The 18,252-nt window shown below is 49.4% G+C and overlaps 1 protein-coding gene across 1 annotated transcript in view; it reads left to right on the top strand.

Annotated features, from left to right (window-relative positions):
• Nucleotides 1-18,252, top strand: part of Wwp2 (WW domain containing E3 ubiquitin protein ligase 2) — a 107,362-nt gene that overhangs the window by 85,172 nt on the left and 3,938 nt on the right. The window contains exons 9-18 of the mRNA XM_028768574.1: nt 4,372-4,546; nt 9,132-9,186; nt 12,110-12,191; nt 12,702-12,830; nt 13,165-13,240; nt 13,487-13,558; nt 13,754-13,842; nt 15,968-16,127; nt 17,455-17,588; nt 17,889-18,029. Coding sequence (XP_028624407.1) covers nt 4,372-4,546; nt 9,132-9,186; nt 12,110-12,191; nt 12,702-12,830; nt 13,165-13,240; nt 13,487-13,558; nt 13,754-13,842; nt 15,968-16,127; nt 17,455-17,588; nt 17,889-18,029 — 1,113 coding nt within the window. The remainder of the gene's footprint in view (nt 1-4,371; nt 4,547-9,131; nt 9,187-12,109; nt 12,192-12,701; nt 12,831-13,164; nt 13,241-13,486; nt 13,559-13,753; nt 13,843-15,967; nt 16,128-17,454; nt 17,589-17,888; nt 18,030-18,252) is intronic.

The raw sequence follows: 18,252 nt of genomic DNA, 5'->3' as shown, positions 1-18,252 counted from the left end.
ATTTTCAAATGCTGGGATTACTAGTGTGTACCACCTCACCTGTTCTATGTAGTGTTGGGAATAGGACTCAAGGCTTCATGAACGATAGGCAAGCCCTCTGCCAACCTAGCTACATCCTAGTTCTTCAAGATAATTTTAATGTGCTTCTGGGAGATGCCCATGTTGGTTCTCGACACAGTTTTTTAGAATTTTAAGGAAAGGCTCTTGCTCTTTGTATTGCAGATAGTGCAGAAAGAACATTTGACCGCAGTTAATGATCGAAGTCTCTGCCCAGGGCAGTGTCAGATATGACTACAACTATATCGGCCTTAAAACATCAAATAAAACCATTATCTCAGCAGACCTGCTGGTTAAGAAACAAGACTGGGTCAAAGGACTCACTTTATGAGTCCTTTGCTATAACAGCCATGCTGCTCTAACAGATCCATGGCAACATATATGCAGCCCAGTCCTTTTCTTCAGGAGCACGAAGTGTTGGGCCTACAGCCAAGGATGCATCATGTGCTCTTTGGTTAGTCTTGAGCAGTGCTTAGACCAGATCTAGGCAGAGGAGAGAGAGGTATGTGTAGGGGCAGGAGGGGGAATTACCGTAGAACATCAGTGTTAGATGCGCATGAGAGCCTCACAGACAGTGTGGAAAGTTTTAGAGTCATCAGAGCGGGAGGGTGGCATCAGTCAAGGTGCCTGTGTGCATATGGGCATATGCGTAGTGTGTAGGGAATGGTAAAGGGGGGGGAGGCTTGAATGAAACCTTATGTTCGGGGTGTGCCCAGCGGAGCCGAAGTGAACAGGCCGACTGGGCCCTCAGGCAGCTCCGTTCTTAATGACCATGACTCTGTACAAGGTTTTTTGGGGAATAAATTGTGGAATCCAGATTATTCGAAGCTTGAAGTTTTGGAACTAGAGATATGGCGCAGCTGAGAGTGTTCTTCAGAAGAGCTGAGTTCAGGTCCATGCACCCATGTCAGAGGCTGACTGTAACTTCAGCTCCAGGGGATCCCTTGTCTGGTCTCCAGGAACTCTCATATGTATGCGGCACATGCAAACACACACACACACACACACACACACACACACACACACACATCTTTAAAAGGAAGTTTGAAATTCATGATAGTGGAGGACTATGTAGGCTGAGCATGTATTTATCCCATTCTTCCTGCTAAATGACAATAAATTTATTTTAGGAAAAGCACAAATGGTCAAAAATAGGAGATAGCCCAGGATGGTAGCACATGCCTGTGGTGCCAGCCTAGGAGAGAAGGTCAAGAGATCAGAAAGAATCACAGAAGAATGAAGGGAACAGAGGAGGAGGAAGACAGACAGAGGCACACAAGGAGATGTTGGCCAAAGTGTCCTTGCTGACAGGCAGTGGCAGAGCTGAGAGAGCCTGCAGCAGGAACAATCCGTTTGTTGTGCAGCACAGAGCTCTAAAGACCCTAGAGAGGGCATGGGATCACATGAAAATCTGGAGATCACCTCATGGCTTTTTTTTTTTTTTAACCAGAGCCCTGTAAGTCTCAGGTTGTTAGTTATCATTCCTGTTCTGCCTCACATGATTGCTTGAGCACATACTTCCTGCCACATGTACAGACACACACACACACACACACACACACACACACACACACACACACACGGCTCTGTGGCTGTTACTGGCCTTGAAAAGCTTCTCAGAGACCTGGGTTAGTCTTGAGGCACAACCATAACTGTAGCAATCAATGGGATGGAGGAATTGTTGCTGGAGAAACTGACCAGCCTGCAGGAGGATAACTGCAGACTGACATTCGAGGACCTTCACATGGCCCAGCTAATTAAGCCTCTGTCAGTGAAGACAAGCATGTCTGCAGCTCCCCCCTGAATACTCAGCCTGCTCCTGGTTCATTCCAGATGTGGCTGTACAATGCAAGAGCAGCAGATGGGGTGTGGAGGGATTCAGTATTAACAGCACAGGGAGAACCCCTGCACCCAAAGAAGGAAAAGAAAAACCAAATTGTTGTTGTTGACATGGTTATCAATATTGGCCTTGAATTCACAGTGATTCTCCTTTCTCTGCTTCCTGAATACTGGGATTACAAGCATGATCCACCATGCCCAGCTTCTAAATTTTAATTAATATCCTCAGAGGTTTGGAGAAAAAGCTAAAATACAGCCTGAGTATAAGAACAGAGGATCATGAAATAAACCGTGCACTAAGCAAGAGCCTTTAAAAGGTAACCTATGTAGAGAAAAGGAAATCAGAACCTAGTTCACCGGATCACACTTGTAATCTCAGTTCTTTTTATTTGCATGTTTTTAGCTTATGTGTATGAGTGTTTTCCTGTGAAGGTGTCACATCCCCAAGATTGGAGATACAGACAATGGCAAGTTTCCCTGTGGGTGTTGGACTTGTACCTGAGTCTTCTGTGAGAACAAGTGCTCTTAACCAGTTATGAATCCACAGTCCAGCCCCATAATCTCAGTTCGTAAGAAGCAGAGGCAAGAGGATCAGCATTCAAGGTCATCCTCAGCTACATGATGAGCTTACTATGTCAAAACAGAAAAACAAACAAACAAAAACAAAAACCCAAACACATTAGAATGTTTGGAGACATGAAAACTAGAAGATGAGTTTAGGGATCCTGGTCCCCAAGTATGAGTCCTAGCAAGAGAGAACAGACAAACAGAGAGTAGGCAGTGATGTTAGAACAAAAACAGAAAACTACCAAAACTGGGGGTGCCAAGATGAATAAAAGTGCTGGCCACTCAATCTAGCAACCTTAGTTTAATCCCTGGAACCCACTGGCTCCTGAAGTGTATCCCCCCAACTACCTACCATACATGCACATGTGCACTCGGATATACATGTGCACATGTGAACATACACGCACACTTTACATAAAATGTAATACAGAAAGGTTTTTTTTGTTTGTTTGTTTTAAGACAGGGTTTCTCTGTATAGCCCTGGCTGTCCTGGAACTCACTCTGTAGACCAGACTGGCCTCGAACTCAGAAATCGGCCTGCCTCTGCCTCCCAAGTGCTGGGATTAAAGGTGTGTGCCACCACCGCCCAACATATAGAAAAATTTTTAAAGGAAAAAAAAAGTTCTGGACATGGTGGTGCACACCTTTAATCGCAGCACTGGAGAGGCAGAAGCAGGTGAATCTGGGTCTACATACTGAGTTCCAGGACAGCCAGAGCTACATAGTGAGACTCTTGTCTCAAAAAACAAAAAACAAAGAGAGGATTACCAAAATGGAAATGTGTAGCATGCAGAGAGACAGGGCTCACCCTGGAGAATGAAGAATGACCCACCCAAGCCACAGCTAGTGGAATTTCAGGGTGCCAAGAAAAGATGTCGGAAGCTTCCAGAGGGAGAAAATGGGGTGCATGGAAAGCATTGGAAATCAGGAATGGCACGCAGTTGTAGAGTGGGCCATCCCATTAAGGGTGGGAAATGGCTTCCTGTTGCTTTAACATTCCACTGTGGAGGACGGAATAAAGGCATCCTCAGACATGCTGGGTTTCAGAGACTTGACTTTGGAACCTTTACTCAGAAAGAACTGTGTGATTTACTTCACCATATGAGAGCAAGCCAACCCAGAAGGAAGGATGGGTGCAGTTCACAGCACACTCTGCACTGGAAGTCCTATGGGGAAGAAAGAGGAAGGTGGCTTGGGACAACAGTGCAGTGCAGAGTGTTGTGGACATACAACTGCCCACTTTATAGGAGGGTGTGGGAGAGGGATGCTAATGACACCTAGAAGGTGTATCCTTTTAGAGAAATAAAGCACAAAAATTGGTATCCAAAGTTGGGCATGGTGGCATACACCTTTAATAACAGCACTCAGGAGCCAGAAGCAGGAAAATGTCTGAGGTTAAGGCCAACATGAATTTAGAGAGTTACAAACTATCCCAGACTACACAGTAAGACCCTTTCTCAAAAAACAGCAAACCAATACCCAAGCTGACTTAAGCATGACGGACAGTTTTGGGCTCATATGATGGTAAAATTTAGATGCCCCGATATCTAGTGAACCTAGATCTTGTGTCTCAGTATTATGTATGACTCAAGAGCCAGCTTTTCTTTTTTTTCTGTCGTGCTATCTACTGGGTCACCTTGTATAGTTGAATAAGTGGCTGTTGGGCGTGTGTTTTGTCACACGCATTCAGAAAAGGTGAAAGACTGCTTTTGACTCCTGGAACTCTAAGCAGATATCCTGAGATTCACTTTGATTGTCTCAGCATAGGGCCTAGGTCATGCGCCCACTTGTGGCCCAAGCAATTCAACTCCTTGCAAGACATCCTGAGAACATTTTTAGAATTTGGGGGAAGAGAGAGCAGCAAGGATGGTGAGGTCACCGTACTCAGCATGAGCTCCTTGTTTCCAGATGGGAAAAGCGCACAGACCCCCGAGGGAGGTTTTACTATGTGGATCACAACACCCGGACCACCACCTGGCAGCGCCCAACTGCCGAGTACGTGCGAAACTACGAGCAGTGGCAGTCACAGCGGAATCAGCTGCAGGGGGCCATGCAGCACTTCAGCCAAAGATTCCTCTACCAGGTGAGAGGGCAGGAGCCTGCCAAGAGTTGGGTGACACCTGCATGGTAGTGTTTGCAGCCACACAGAATGTAGACAGCTTGCTGAGCAGGAGAGAAGGGTGGCCAGAGATGTCAGTGCTTCGACAGGACAGACTTCACTCATCACAGCGAGATTCCTCAAGTTTTTAACTTGGTAACTCCATGCCCTGCCTCTGGTCAGTGCACCACTGTCTGAAGCTGGATTTGATGCAGTTCTTGCCATGAGTAGTCTTGGCTCCCAAACCAGGAAGGCCTGTGGTGGCCTTGCTACCCCACCCCCATCCCTACCCCCGCCTCGGCCTTTATCTAACTTCTCTGTAATTGTTAAAGATTTCTGAAAGTGATCTTCTCCTCTGGCCCAGACTTTAGGTTCTTTTACAAGTTGTCTACGTAGGACTGGAAGAGTTCTGCTTGGTCTTTTTGCAGGTTTTCTTTTTGTCCACCTCTCTCGTTTAGCAAGACCTCAGGGTGGATGTTTGATTTGGGAGGGGAGCATCTTGAGAGGTGCAACTTAAATGCAAAACAGTTTTCTTCTAGAATACCTCAGCATGGTTTTCTAGACAGGGAGGCTGTGCATGGACTGAGGAGTCACCTTGTTTCTGTGAAATAGAAGATGTCTTGTACTGAAAAAAAAAAAAATGGTGGAACACCCCCCCCCCCTTTTTTGGTCTTCTCTAAATATCTCTGTTGGTTTTCTCCTGCTTTTGGTTTTCCCTCTTGTTTGCTATGGTGCCATGTCCTGGTTACAAGTAAGAAGGCCTGCTTTCATACAGTTATTTTGGGGTTTGGCCTTGGCCCAGGGTTTAACTAGGAAGAGTAAGAACTGATACTGTGCTAGCAGCACCCCCATCACCTCCCGTTCCTTCTCTTGCTGGGCTTAAACTGAGATCTTGTTCTTTGCTGTACTTTAAAGAGCATGAAATATAGTTTAAAATGGGAGTCAAAAGATGTCCAGATTGCCAGCACCTGCCTTCCCTTCCTGGGCCTGCCTCTGTGTACGTGCACCTTCTCCACGTTCCCTGGGTTACTGTTCTCTGTATTTCTAGTGGGTTTTTTAACTGCCTAAGGTGCCTTTGCTCCTCTCAAGTAGCATGCCTATGCTTTTGCTTGCTTTCCCCTTGCCAGCTCCTTTAGCCCTGTGTTGTGTTCCTGCTGTGGTCCACTGTGTCACTTCACCAGCACCTAGCTGTCCCACAGGCTACTGTCTATGGGCTCTGTCTCCATTCCACCATGTTCTCTTCTGATGACGTGAAAGAAGCCAGGGTCTACAGTACAACCTAGGTTGTTCCATGAATACTCAGGTTGGACTGTTGAGAAGCAGACAGCTGTATCCTCCCTCAGAGAGCCCTTGGACCACATCCTCAGGCACCTGGCTCCTCAGGCTCTGGTCCATCAGCTCCATCCTGTAGCTATGATGCTCGCCTTCTTCTCTGCACTCTCTGGCCTTCCCAGAGTCTTTCCTGCCCTTGGCTGTACTTGCTAGACATTCTTTATTTCTGAGTTTGTATCTCAAAATATTCCTGCGACTTTGTGCTTAATCCCAGAGGGGTTGAACTCATGTGAGCTTTCTGGCTCGCAGTTGCATCCTGCACCTCCAGCCCTGGATATTCCCCAGGAAGGTGGTTCAGCAGTCACATTTGTGTTTCTGATTATGAAGGACACTACCTTGTCTCTCAGAGTTACCTGCACCTCCAGGAGCTGCCTTCTGGGCATCAGTCCCCTTGTCCTGTCTGCGTGCCTTGCGAGCTCTTCTCTGTGGAACACACTTGGACCCTCAGAGATGAGGAGAAGGAGCATTTGGTTGCCCACTGAAGACATGGGCATTTGCTTGGGGTTTTTTGGTCATGATGCAAAGCTTTCTTTATTGCTTTTCCTTCACTCTGTGCCTTTCTTATTCTTATGACTTGAGTTGTCAAATGTACCGGATAGAAAACTACCCAAAAAGGTCATGTGCTCCTCTTCAGTTATAACAGTAAAATGACCGCTGGAGTCCATGGGTTCTAAGTGCTTGTGATGGGTTCTGTGGTCTCATCCCACCCTCCCTTCCCTCTCTGTCTTTCCTTCTCTGTCCTTCCTACAGAAGGAGGGTATGAAGGGGAGCTGACATGATAAGAACTGGTGGGTACCAGGAAATTCAATAAAGACCCTCTGTAGTGAGAGAGAGCCAACGTTGCATGACATCTGGGATAGAAACAACAAAACTAAACAAAAAAAGAGCCAGGATGAGTAAAGGATCTTAGCCAGGCGGTGATGGCGCACGCCTTTAATCCCAGCACTTGGGAGGCAGGGGCAGTTGGATTTCTGAGTTTGAGGCCAGCCTGGTCTACAGAGTGAGCTCCAGGACAGCCAGAGCTACACAGAGAAACCCTGTCTCAAAAAAAAGAAAAAAAAGAAAAAAGAAAAAAAAAAGAAAAGGGTCTTAGCTAGGAACAGAGTCCACACCTGGAGTCCCATGTTTGGGAAGCTGAGTTAAGGAGGTCACGTGAGCCCGAGTTTGAACCCAGCCTGAACTATATAGACAGACTTCCTTTCAAGAAACAATGGGGCTGATAAATATTTTGGTTCCAAGTTTTGTGCCGTCAGTAAAGACCTTTTGACCTGGTTGTAGAGTTACATATACGCTGAGTTGAAACTGGCTGCGTCCCTACCAGCTGGTAGCAGATATCCTGCTAAAACCTAGGATACTCTGTACGTTATCTACACATTCCAAAGAGTCTGAAGCCAGTTGCCTCTTCTTTTTCTTTCTTTGTAGTTTTCTGTTGTTGTTGTGTTGAGGTAGGGCTTCCCTACATAGCCTAGATGGCCTGGACCTTGCTATGTAGACCAGGCTAGCATTGAACTCACAGAGCCCCATTTACCTCTGCCTTCCAAGTGTTGGGATCAAAGGTGTGTACCACCACACCTGGCTTGTTTCAATTGCAGGCTGGGCATGTGCTAAGTGATAAGAGCATTCACCTAGCGTGAATGAGTCCCTGGGATCAGTCCCCGGAAGCTGCAGTCATGCCTGTTGCTCAGCACTGACCCACCGCCTCAGGTTTGGCTGGTATCTGATGCATGCATCTGTTTCCTATTCGTTCTTCAGCTTCTGCTGCTAAGTGCTTTCATGAAGACTCTTACACCCTTAACTAGCAAGTGGAGCAGGGGTGTTCTGAGGTGCTAAGTCTCATCGACGCCCGCCCTTCCAACACATAGATGCACCCAGAAGCCCAAAGTGAATTGGGCTTCAGTATTGAGGCAGGTCTGAATCAATGGAGTTGGTAATGGGCATCAAGCTGAGGCCAGGCCCCCCAACTCTGCAGGGCCTCCTTTGTGCCGTCTGGCAGGAGGCCCTCTACTGAAAGGGGCCCTCTTCCATCAAGGAACCTATGGTTTCAAGACTTACTGTTGGAATTCACTTGGAAGAGGAGCCTCTGTTGCCACCTTGGGAAGAAAGTTCCTCTGTCCCTTCAGTTGGGGTAGAGGGAGGGCGGCAGTGGGGTTGGCTGGCGGTGGAGCACCACCAGTATTTGCTCAAGGCCAGACTGAGCCGCATTCATCCTCCTGCTGCTGTGTGGCTCTGTCATCCCCAGATGGAGCCAGCCAGGTCTGCAGCCTGAAGTCTGCATTTAGAACTTGATCCCCAAATATGATGATTAAATTCTAGGAAGTGAAATAAAAATGCTTGAGTGGGGGAGAGAACGGAGTCAAACAATCGTTGTTTTATTTAACTATGAAAAGTTTTTGACAGTGCACCCCCTGCTTCCCAAAGGCTGTGAGGACTCTCCATCTATTGCAGCCCGTCTGTCCCCTGGGACCTTGAAGCAGCAATAGGCTGAAGGGCACTAGTATAAATAGTGACCTGCCATCCTGGAGCCCCTTCCCCCTCTCTCTCACCAGCCCCAACCCCACCTCCCCAGACAGGCAAACACAGAACACTGAGCAACTTCAGGTTCAGGCAGGGGAAGAATAAAGGTGCTTTGTGAAGAGGAAGGAAAACATTTCTGGGGGAGGTGAGGGGCTTGGGCATGAAAGTGCCCTCAGTCTGGGTGGATGCTGCACACCCAGGAGGGAGGTGGTGGGAGGAGGGCCGGGCCCCAGCCAGGAAGCCCTGGGCGTGGGCAGGGCTTGTGGGAATGATTTCATTGGAAAGGCCTGCGGTATTTTTTCCCCTCCTGTGTGTGGTTCTTGGAGAAAGTTGGAGGTGGTGAGGATTTCAGTTGCCTTGGCCGCCTGGAGCAGGAGCTGAGCAGAGGTCGGCAGTGAGCTGGTGGGGTGCTCGCCCTGAGCCTTCCTGCCATGCTCAGACCTGGCTTCTGCCTGGATCTCTTGCCACCATCCTTGGGTTACCTCTAACCCCACTTGCTCTACTGTCCCTAGTCCTCTTGGTGTGCATAGAATTCTTTTCCTGGTTTTTCTTAAACAAAGACTTTAAAGGAGCAGATGCTGTCTGAGGTCCTGCTGCATTCTTTGCTAAGGGCTAAAATGTGGAAGTGAGTCTTTAGCTTTTTACTTCTATTGATCTGTTTATTTTTAACCAGAGTCATCTTTTTATTTTTTAACGTCTGTGTTCTACTGTTTCTTGTGTTTAGTCTTCGAGTGCTTCGACTGACCATGATCCCTTGGGCCCCCTCCCGCCTGGCTGGGGTAAGTATTGTGTTGTTGGCAGTCATACCACTCTGTCCCCATCTTCTGCATGTGCCATCTCTCCCTTGGGCTTTCGTTGCATGTAAACATGTACTGAGAACACCCAGTTGGAATGAGGGCAGTGGTAAAGCCAGTAGGGTTTGCCTGTACCGCAGTCACTTGCCACAGCTAATGGAGGGAGCTGTGTAACCCCAAGAAAGAGTTCTCCAAGCAGCTGGGGGACTGTTGTATCTGAGTCCTGAGTCTCAGGGTGGTGACTCAGGAATCTACCAAATCCCAGATATTTTGGTGTGTCTCATGTCCATGTAGATGTCTTTCTGTCTGTGATATTGATTGAGGTCGCCGTCTTAACAAGTCTTCTTCTTTGCAGTTGAGACACTGGAGGATGGACACCAGCCTAATTTTGAGTAGTGTCAACCACTTTTGCTCATGGTCCCATTGTGAATGAGACCACAGGGACACAGAGTAGCACACTGGTTGACAGTCCTGAGAGTGTAGCACTACTGCTAAGTGGCAGCATCCCTTGTCATCAGCAGCCATTCCTTACCCATCCCAGGTCTTTGGTATGACTTGCCAAGAGTTTAAGGCATGGGTATACAGTAAGGGCCAGACATCGTGACTTGTGAGAGATTGTAGGCTTCGTGGCTATTTTAGAAAGCAGTACTGTACAAAAAAAAGTGTCATTAGAAGTGGCAAAATCCAGGAAATTATGCAACTTTCTGAGCTGTGCAGGATTTTGTCCCTGATACAAAAGGGAACGGCTTTCACAGGATCAAGCAGGTTGTTGGATTTAATTTTTTGGTTGGGTTATTGGAAGATGGTAAGTGGTGGTGCTCACAGATGCTATTACGTGGGTGGGAAGTGTCACTGGGACGCTGACAATGATATCAAGGGCATCTCCAGGATGTGCTACTTTGGAGCTAGATCTCAATGCAGACAGCAACTCCCTGGCAGTAATTTAAGAGGTTCTGTCATCTCTCCTAGAGTATCAGTGAGCTCCTGGTACATTCCAGAGTGCCAAGAGGCTCCCCTATCCTAGCAGGAAATATTGGTTAGTAAAGGCCTATGAATTCTTGATTTTAGCTAGGAAATCCCATGCACATGACTTGGCTGGCTCCCTGGCCCCCAGTGTAAGGCACCTCAAGGATTAGCAGGTCAAACATGAGAGCAGACCTTGGGGATTGGGACGTGAGCGGGAGTGCATCAGGAGAATCGGGAGTCTGCGGCTATGGCAGCTGGCGACTGGAGTCTGGACTGCAGTGTGGTTTTAGCTGTGCACAGGCAGTCAGCGCACCTCCATCAACTGTACTTCCTTCTGTAGCCATCGAGAGAGTTGTGGAAACTTGCAGATAGTTCACAGGGGTGAAGTGTGTGAGCATGTGAGGCAGGAAAAGGGGAGTCCTGCTCGGGTCAATGCTGTTTGTGTGTCGTCAGAAAAGCAGACATGCTCCACAAGCGAGGAAAGAACATTCTAGGCCGGCATGGCAGCACTTGCCTGTACTTGTAGCACAGTGAGGCAGAGGTAGGAAGAGCGAATGCAAGAGTTGGAAGAAAGCCCTGTGACAAGAACACAGTGTCTGGGGTTCTGGGTTGGGGTCTGAGGGCTGTAGCAGGGGCCCCAAATGATAAGAACAGTGGAAAAGCAAGGCCATAATGCTGTAACGCTGAGCCTGCTGGTCTTCATTTGGCTTGAGGTCTTGGGTGTTATTGTTCTCCTCCATGGAGCTCCCTTGGCTGTCCCTAACTGCGGTTTCAGGGGAGGGCTGGGACACATCCACTTTAGAGCTGCATCTGCTCCTGAAGCGAATAGCCTTAACATGAGACAAATGCTTCCAAGTCCATTTGCCCCCAAACCCTGGTGCTGCTATGTTCAAAAGTGACTCTTGGATCCCTGCACGACAAAGCTATTCTTTGAAGGCTGCCGGTGGGTTTGTAGGCCTCCACGCTGTCGCAAAGTGGCCAGCGACTCAGCCCCACTGCACAGATCACCCTGCTTTGTTACTGGTCTTGGCTTTGGCCCCTGGCTCAGCCCCCACGGAGGATGTAGTTTACAACAGTGGCTCCAGAGCCGGGGCAGCCAGTCCCTCAAAAAACTCAGGGTGGGGCCTGGGGTGGGACTGTTTCCAAGGCCAAACATACCCACTAGCTAGGGATTGAAGGCTTCAGCTACCTCCTGCTCTTTCTTTCCTTTTGATTTCCTGGCTTTGTGAGGGTTTGGTTGATAAAAATCTATTCCTAAAGTCTCAGTTGTGTAGACCACAGGTAAGGCAGAGCCAAAGAGCAGACCTCAGACGACATGGAAACTGTCCTGAGTGGTCCTAGAAGGGAGCAGGGGCTGGTGGTGGTTTCCCCACTCCTTTCCCCTTTTCAGTTTGTAGGTTCTCCCAGCTCCTGAAGCTAACTGGTGTTGTTCTTTAATTTTGCTGTGTCAATGTAAAAGAGTGAGAGTTGTTAGTATTGTTTGTCGCCAGGACAGAAACTGCTCTGAGGCTCAGGAACTTTCTGGAAAGGCAGTCTTGCTGGAGCTCACCTCTGGTTCTTCTACCCACCGCAAGCTGGCGGGCTACCCTCCATTCCACTCTCTGAGGCTGGGGGGAAGCTGTTGGGGTAGCCATTCTGCACACAGAGGGATGCGGTTACATCCCTGGCTCCGCAGGGAACATAGGTCTCAATGCCAGTGCCACCTTCCTTCCGAGGCAACCAGAGATGGGAGTGGGTGGCCCCTCCCCTGTCCTGCAACAGGGGAAGGCTCTTTGGTTTTTCCCCAGTGGCAAGTGTGAGTAGGCGAGTTCTCCCCTCCTAACTTACCTTCTGTAGCAGGTTGGTGATGAGGACAGACGTGCTAACCCATCACACAGGCAGCAGAGCAGGGAACAACTTGCTTGAATCTGATTGCACTCTCTCTCTCCTTCTCCTGTGGCAGAGAAGAGGCAGGACAATGGACGGGTGTATTACGTGAACCACAACACACGCACTACCCAGTGGGAGGACCCGCGGACCCAGGGGTGAGGACTCGGACTGAGGGCTCTGTGCAACTCCAGCTGTGACCAAATGGCCTTTACATTTGCCTCATAGCTAACATTGGGGACCTTTAGGCCTTACACATGCTTAATACCTCAAGAGCCTCAGGACACAAGAGCATGCCATACCTTCCTAGTGGGTGCAGGGCCATGGAAGGATGGCACAGGTAGGTACTGAGAATTTGATTGTCAAAATGTTGAGGGTACTCTTGCCCCTCAGAAGCAGGACGGGGACATATGGAGTCTCGGGATTGCTAGTGAACACCGAGGCTGATGCTACCCACCCAGGACTGGCATTTTAGCCCCATAGTAAATGAGCCCTTTTTGTACATGACCTGTTTTCTCACAACTTGGTTCTCACCGGGTGCACATCCTTAGGGTATCCCTTCCCCCATGAAAGGCTCTGCAGAGCCTAAAAAAAGCAAAGACAAAGTAGGACTTTGGAGATCCAAGCCTCGAAGCATAGAGCAGCCAATAACCCCTCTATGTTTTCAGGATGATACAGGAGCCAGCCCTGCCCCCAGGGTGGGAAATGAAATACACCAGCGAGGGCGTGCGGTACTTTGTGGATCACAATACCCGCACCACCACCTTTAAGGATCCTCGCCCAGGGTTCGAGTCAGGGTAAGGACCTTTTCAACCACATCCCTGTCCCTTAGCACAGTCCCAGTCTGTCCTGTTAAGCTCCCCCGGGGAAGAGGGGTCTGTATGTGTATGTGCTATGCTAACCACTGCCCTCTAGTGCTGATGTGGATGTCACCACTAAGGCATGGGCCCTGAGCATTGTCTTCATGTCTTTGAGTCTCTGTGGCAGTCAGTCTCAGTCCCTTCCTGTGTCTTGCTTACTCCTCTTTAAATTCATGGGGCAGAGCATCCATTTTCCCTAGGGCACTCAGAAATGGACTGTTTATTTTCTAAGAAATCAAATAGGTTCCTGAATATCCTTTGCTCTCACCAGGACAAAGCAAGGCTCACCCGGTGCCTATGACCGCAGTTTTCGGTGGAAGTATCACCAATTCCGTTTCCTCTGCCATGTGAGTTCAGGTTTGGGGCTTCTGTGGGAGTGGGGCTGGTATTGCTGTTGGATTTGTCTCCTAGACGTACATAGGCACTGGTGGGGGGGATGCCTTAGACAGGAGCAAGATGCTTGCCCCACTGAGCTTGTCTTGAAGGAGTAGGCTTCTAATCCTGGGGGCGGAGCTGTGTCATCACAGATGGTAGAGCCCTTTGCGTGGGCACCCTTGGGAAGCCCCAGTTAAGAGTTTTCCTTTCCTTTTCAGTCAAATGCCCTACCCAGCCATGTGAAGATCAGCGTTTCCAGGCAGACGCTCTTTGAGGATTCTTTCCAACAGGTTAGAGAATATTCCTGATGCCAGGATCCTGGGCAAGCAGGCTTCCTTCCATCACCCAATCCTGTCTCATGGCATAAGAGTTGGTGTCCATATTTGTTAGACAGTAGTAAGCCTTAGATAGAATCCCCTGCCCCCACATCCCTGCCTTCTGTGCTGGGGTCAGGGGCAGGATGGCCAGATGCCCTGTCTCCCCAGATTATGAACATGAAACCTTACGACCTGCGCCGCCGGCTCTACATCATCATGCGTGGTGAGGAGGGCCTGGACTACGGCGGCATCGCCAGGTGAGCCAGGGTGCCCAAAGGGCTGTACTCTAACCCATCTCTCCTGGCTTCAGGGCCCATGTTGAGAAAGCTACCTCCTCTATGCTGTTCTTTCCCTGAGTTCTCCTGCACCAACAGGAAGGGCACTGGCGTGATACTCACAGTAATCTCTTGGGTTTCGGTGTAGCTCAGTTAAGATAGGATGCTTGTCTATCCTGCAGGCCCTGGGGTTGCTCCCCAGCACCACATAAATCAGGCACAGAAGCTCACACCTATAATTATAGCACTTGAGAAATAGAAGCAGAAGGATAGGACTTGAGGGTCGTCCTTGGCTACATGGTGAGTTTGATGCCATCATGGGTCTCATGATACCCTGTTCCCAAAAAGAAGAAGAAAATCCCTTGATAAATTTCTCTGGCTAATATCAGTAAGCCACGAGTCAGGGTCAGGCCTCAGCCCTTTGGTTGTTAGATTATGAGGATGCTAGAGGCTTCTTGGGGAGGGGCATGGCTGATGGTTCTATGCCAGCCTACATGCCATTTTTCTATAGTTAAAAAACAATCTGGCATTGTCTCAGTGGGCAGTGGCTAGCTTTTAGGGACTGTTAGGGTCTGTGAGTGTCCCTTAAAATCAACCTCTGGCTTTCCTTCTATTTGATGAAGCCAGAGCAGATTCAGTCAGATTTCTCAGAGCATACATACATCTGGTATGTTTAAGCATTGCCAGCCCTGCTGCATGTCCAGTGTACCAATCAACAAAATTAAAACAGTTGGTGTAAAGCCTGAAAGAACCCAGAGCACTGTGTTACTGTCGCCCTGCGAAAGTTAACAGGCCCTTTGGGACAGCATCACCTTGGACGACAGGCAGAGGGTCCTAGCAGTGGGAAGGGGCTTCTTTACTGTGGTGACCTCTCATCCTGCTGACCTTGTGGTACGGGGATATCTTCTGGCTTGGTGTTGGGCTCACCCGCCTCTGATCCTGTTTGCTGGTGGTGTAGTCTTCTGTGTTGATCCCATCCTGCAGATGAATTGTTCTTTTTTCCGTGGTGACCTCTCCAGGCTGTGCTTGGTGGGCATCTGGTGTGGCTCCCGCCCTGTGTGTCTCTCTCTGTGTCCTGCCAGTGGTTTTACCCTATGGTAGGTTACATCATGCTGTTCTACCACAGGGTAGAACCACGGACAGGATACTGGAGCACCCTCTGCATCGAAGGACTCCATCTACACAGCCACAGACAGCCCAGCAGCCAGGGGCTGGCCCCCTTGACCTGTGTTCCCCGATTGTTTAGCTCAAGCTAAAGGACTCTAAATTCTGGCTCGAGGCTTATATGTAGGGTGCAAATAGATGCTAAAGCATTATTGGGTGGGTGTCAGCTGAGGTGAATGGATCCAAGTTTGGGTTAGGGTACGCTAATGGGTCCTAGGGTGAAGGGAGGGCAACATGCAAGTGCAGTACCTATGGGGTAGCTTGAAGGAACGAGGTTTCTAGAGACCTAATGAATCTCAGAACTTCCAAGGTTCAGCTTTTGGGAACTTGCTACTGTGTAGTCTTCACATTGCACTGCATACCAGATGGGGTAGAGAAGGGCACTTACTGTTATAGAGCAGAAATGTCATTGTAATAAATTTGTTTGTTTGTTTGTTTGTTTGTTTGTTTGGGGGCATAGGTGTATAGGGGTTCTTATGGGCCATATACCATGTGTGGAGGTCAGAGGACAACTTACGGGATTCAGTTCTCATCATATGCCAAGTGGGCTCTAGGGATTGAACTCAGGTTGTCAGGCTTGGGTGCAAGAGCCTTTACCTGCAAGCCTTCTTGACAGCCCAGCCTCTAGTTCTTTAAATACTGCCTTTGTGTATGGTACCCAGCCCCACCCAGCCCTATAGTGATGCATGGTGGCCCTGGGTGTGAGGAGCCCTTTGTCATCCAAAGCTCTAGATATTGTAACCTAACTGTACCCAGGAGCTGACAGGCACACCCACAGGTTTTCCTGAGCACTAACTTCAGGTGCTGTCCTCTTTCCCCAAGACCTAGGATTGGCTAGCTCACTGACCTCCCAGGGCCATGCATTCAGGTGGTCTGTCTGACCCAGCAGAGCCCCAGCTGCTGTGCAGGGGCTCTCATTGTTCTGTCCTCTCTTCCCTCACAGAGAGTGGTTTTTCCTCCTGTCCCATGAGGTGCTCAACCCTATGTACTGTTTGTTTGAATATGCTGGGAAGAACAATTACTGCCTGCAGATCAACCCGGCCTCTTCCATCAACCCTGACCACCTCACCTACTTCCGCTTTATCGGCAGATTCATCGCTATGGTAACCCTCAGGGATGCCTCCCTTCTTCTCTTCCTCTTTTGAGACCTCTGGGAAGGGCAGCCCCTGAGGAGGCTGGCTCTAGTCACAATTTAGTCAGTAGTGACATGAACAGCAGCCCTCATGAGCCAGGGTCCTGACGCCCTGACCAGGACTCACTGTGACTCTTCTTTTCCTCACATAATTTCTAACCTGGAAATTAAAAAACAAAAACAACAACAACAAAAACAAGCTAGATGGCTTGGGGGAATGAGAGATTTCATACTGGCTGCCTGGGGCTCTCACAGGGCTTCTCATGTTGTGTAGAGCTTACCACACAAAAGCTCAGGGTCTTCACCTGAGTCTATAGTGACTTAGATGGTGGGACTGGGCCAAGCACAGCCCTAACTGCCTGACTGCTTGCTGCCTTTCTCTTGGAGGTACTGCATCTTTCATGAGCCGCAGTAGGGAGGGAACCTTTGGAGATGTCTGACTGAGACACTGGGCCTTCTCAAAGAGTTAGGAATCAGCATGGGCTTAGATCAGGCCACAGTGAACTGGCTGGTGCAAGGCCAGGGGGTTCCCAGCAACTGAGGTCATCTAGAAATATAGGCTCAACCTATCAGTCAAGAGAGGGATCATGCTGTGTCCTTTATGACCCTCATGAACAGGGAGCCTGTGAAGCTGTGTTCCTACTGTGCTCTGGTGCCAGCTTTTCTATGTCGAGGCCCCAAGTCTCACACTTTCTCTGGATTACCAAGGGACCTACAGCTCTGCCACTAAATATGGCCAGTCCTGTCATCTGGAAGTTCTTAGCTAAGTGCTGGCAATGGCTCCAGAAGTGGGCACATTCTTCCTGGGTCTAGACCTACCTGGTCTAGCAGCCAACAAGGACGGAGCAATGAGCCTCCTAGACTATTACTCACCGCCGGCAGCCAGCTCTCGCTAGCCTCAGTGTCTGCATTATTTTTGGCCTCTTGTGCCACCCGCTCAGAGTGCCAGTGAGCCAGGGCTGCCACCTGGAGCTGTTATGAACAAGTTTTCTCTGGAAGTGGGGCTAGGCCTTTGCTAGAAGCAGGAGTGCCTAGCTAGTGTTCTGGGCAGACAGTGGGCCTACTTTACCGGTCCCTGTGGTTTTCAGTGTGGGATGAATCTGCCCCTATGTCCAAATTTTTTTTTTTTTTTTAAAGAAGAAAAGTAGAAAAGTGTTTGTTTCCCAGGTCTCCCTTTAGCTAGGGCAGCTGGCTCTCAGAGAGGAGGGCAGGCTTCAGCCAAAACCCGCCTGAGTCATCCTCAGCTGCTGGCCCAGGAAGGTCAAGCCAGCCCTTTGCTCTGCCTCTGCCCTGCCCAGGCTCTGTACCATGGGAAATTCATCGACACGGGCTTCACCCTCCCTTTCTACAAGCGGATGCTCAACAAGAGGCCAACCCTGAAGGATCTGGAGTCCATCGACCCTGAGTTTTACAACTCCATTGTCTGGATTAAGTGAGTCCTGCCTTGCCCTGTGCTGATGGAGCAGGGTTCTGATTGGCCAGTTGGCACCCCGGCCTTGGTTTCCTAGGTGTCACCTACATAGCCTCTCGAAGGCCTATAGAGATAAGAGTTTCTAGGTCCCCAGTAGGACAGGTCTAGAATCCTCTCCCTACAGCAGAAAATGTGCCAAGGCACTGGTTCCTGGTCACCTGTGAGTTCCTAGTACCTCTTGGGGGCTCCAGTGAGAAGTCAGGCTGGTCAGGACAGACCTTGGTAAGATGGACCTTTTCCCCCTGGCCTCCTGTGTCCCAGAGAGAACAACCTGGAAGAGTGTGGCCTGGAGCTGTTCTTCATCCAGGACATGGAGATCCTGGGCAAGGTGACAACCCATGAGCTGAAGGAAGGCGGTGAGAACATTCGAGTTACCGAGGAGAACAAGGAGGAATATATCATGTGAGCCTTAGCCTGGGGAAAGAAAGGGGGTGTGGTCCAGAGGGTGGGATCTGCCCTGTGTGTATACGGTGTTTGACCAGGCTTCCACCCCCACGAGGCCCATACTCTCCAAGACTGCGGGAATATCCTAGGTCTGCCTGCCTTGATGGGTCATATGATGACTTGAGCTATGGGACGTGGGGCTCTAGCCTTGGGTACCAGCTCTGGGATGTGGGGCTCTAGC

This window comes from Grammomys surdaster, unplaced genomic scaffold (genome assembly GCF_004785775.1).
Source record: "Grammomys surdaster isolate TR1022 unplaced genomic scaffold, NIH_TR_1.0 187, whole genome shotgun sequence".
NCBI classification, from domain to species: Eukaryota; Metazoa; Chordata; class Mammalia; order Rodentia; family Muridae; genus Grammomys; species Grammomys surdaster.
This window is presented reverse-complemented; position numbering and strand designations above follow the sequence as displayed.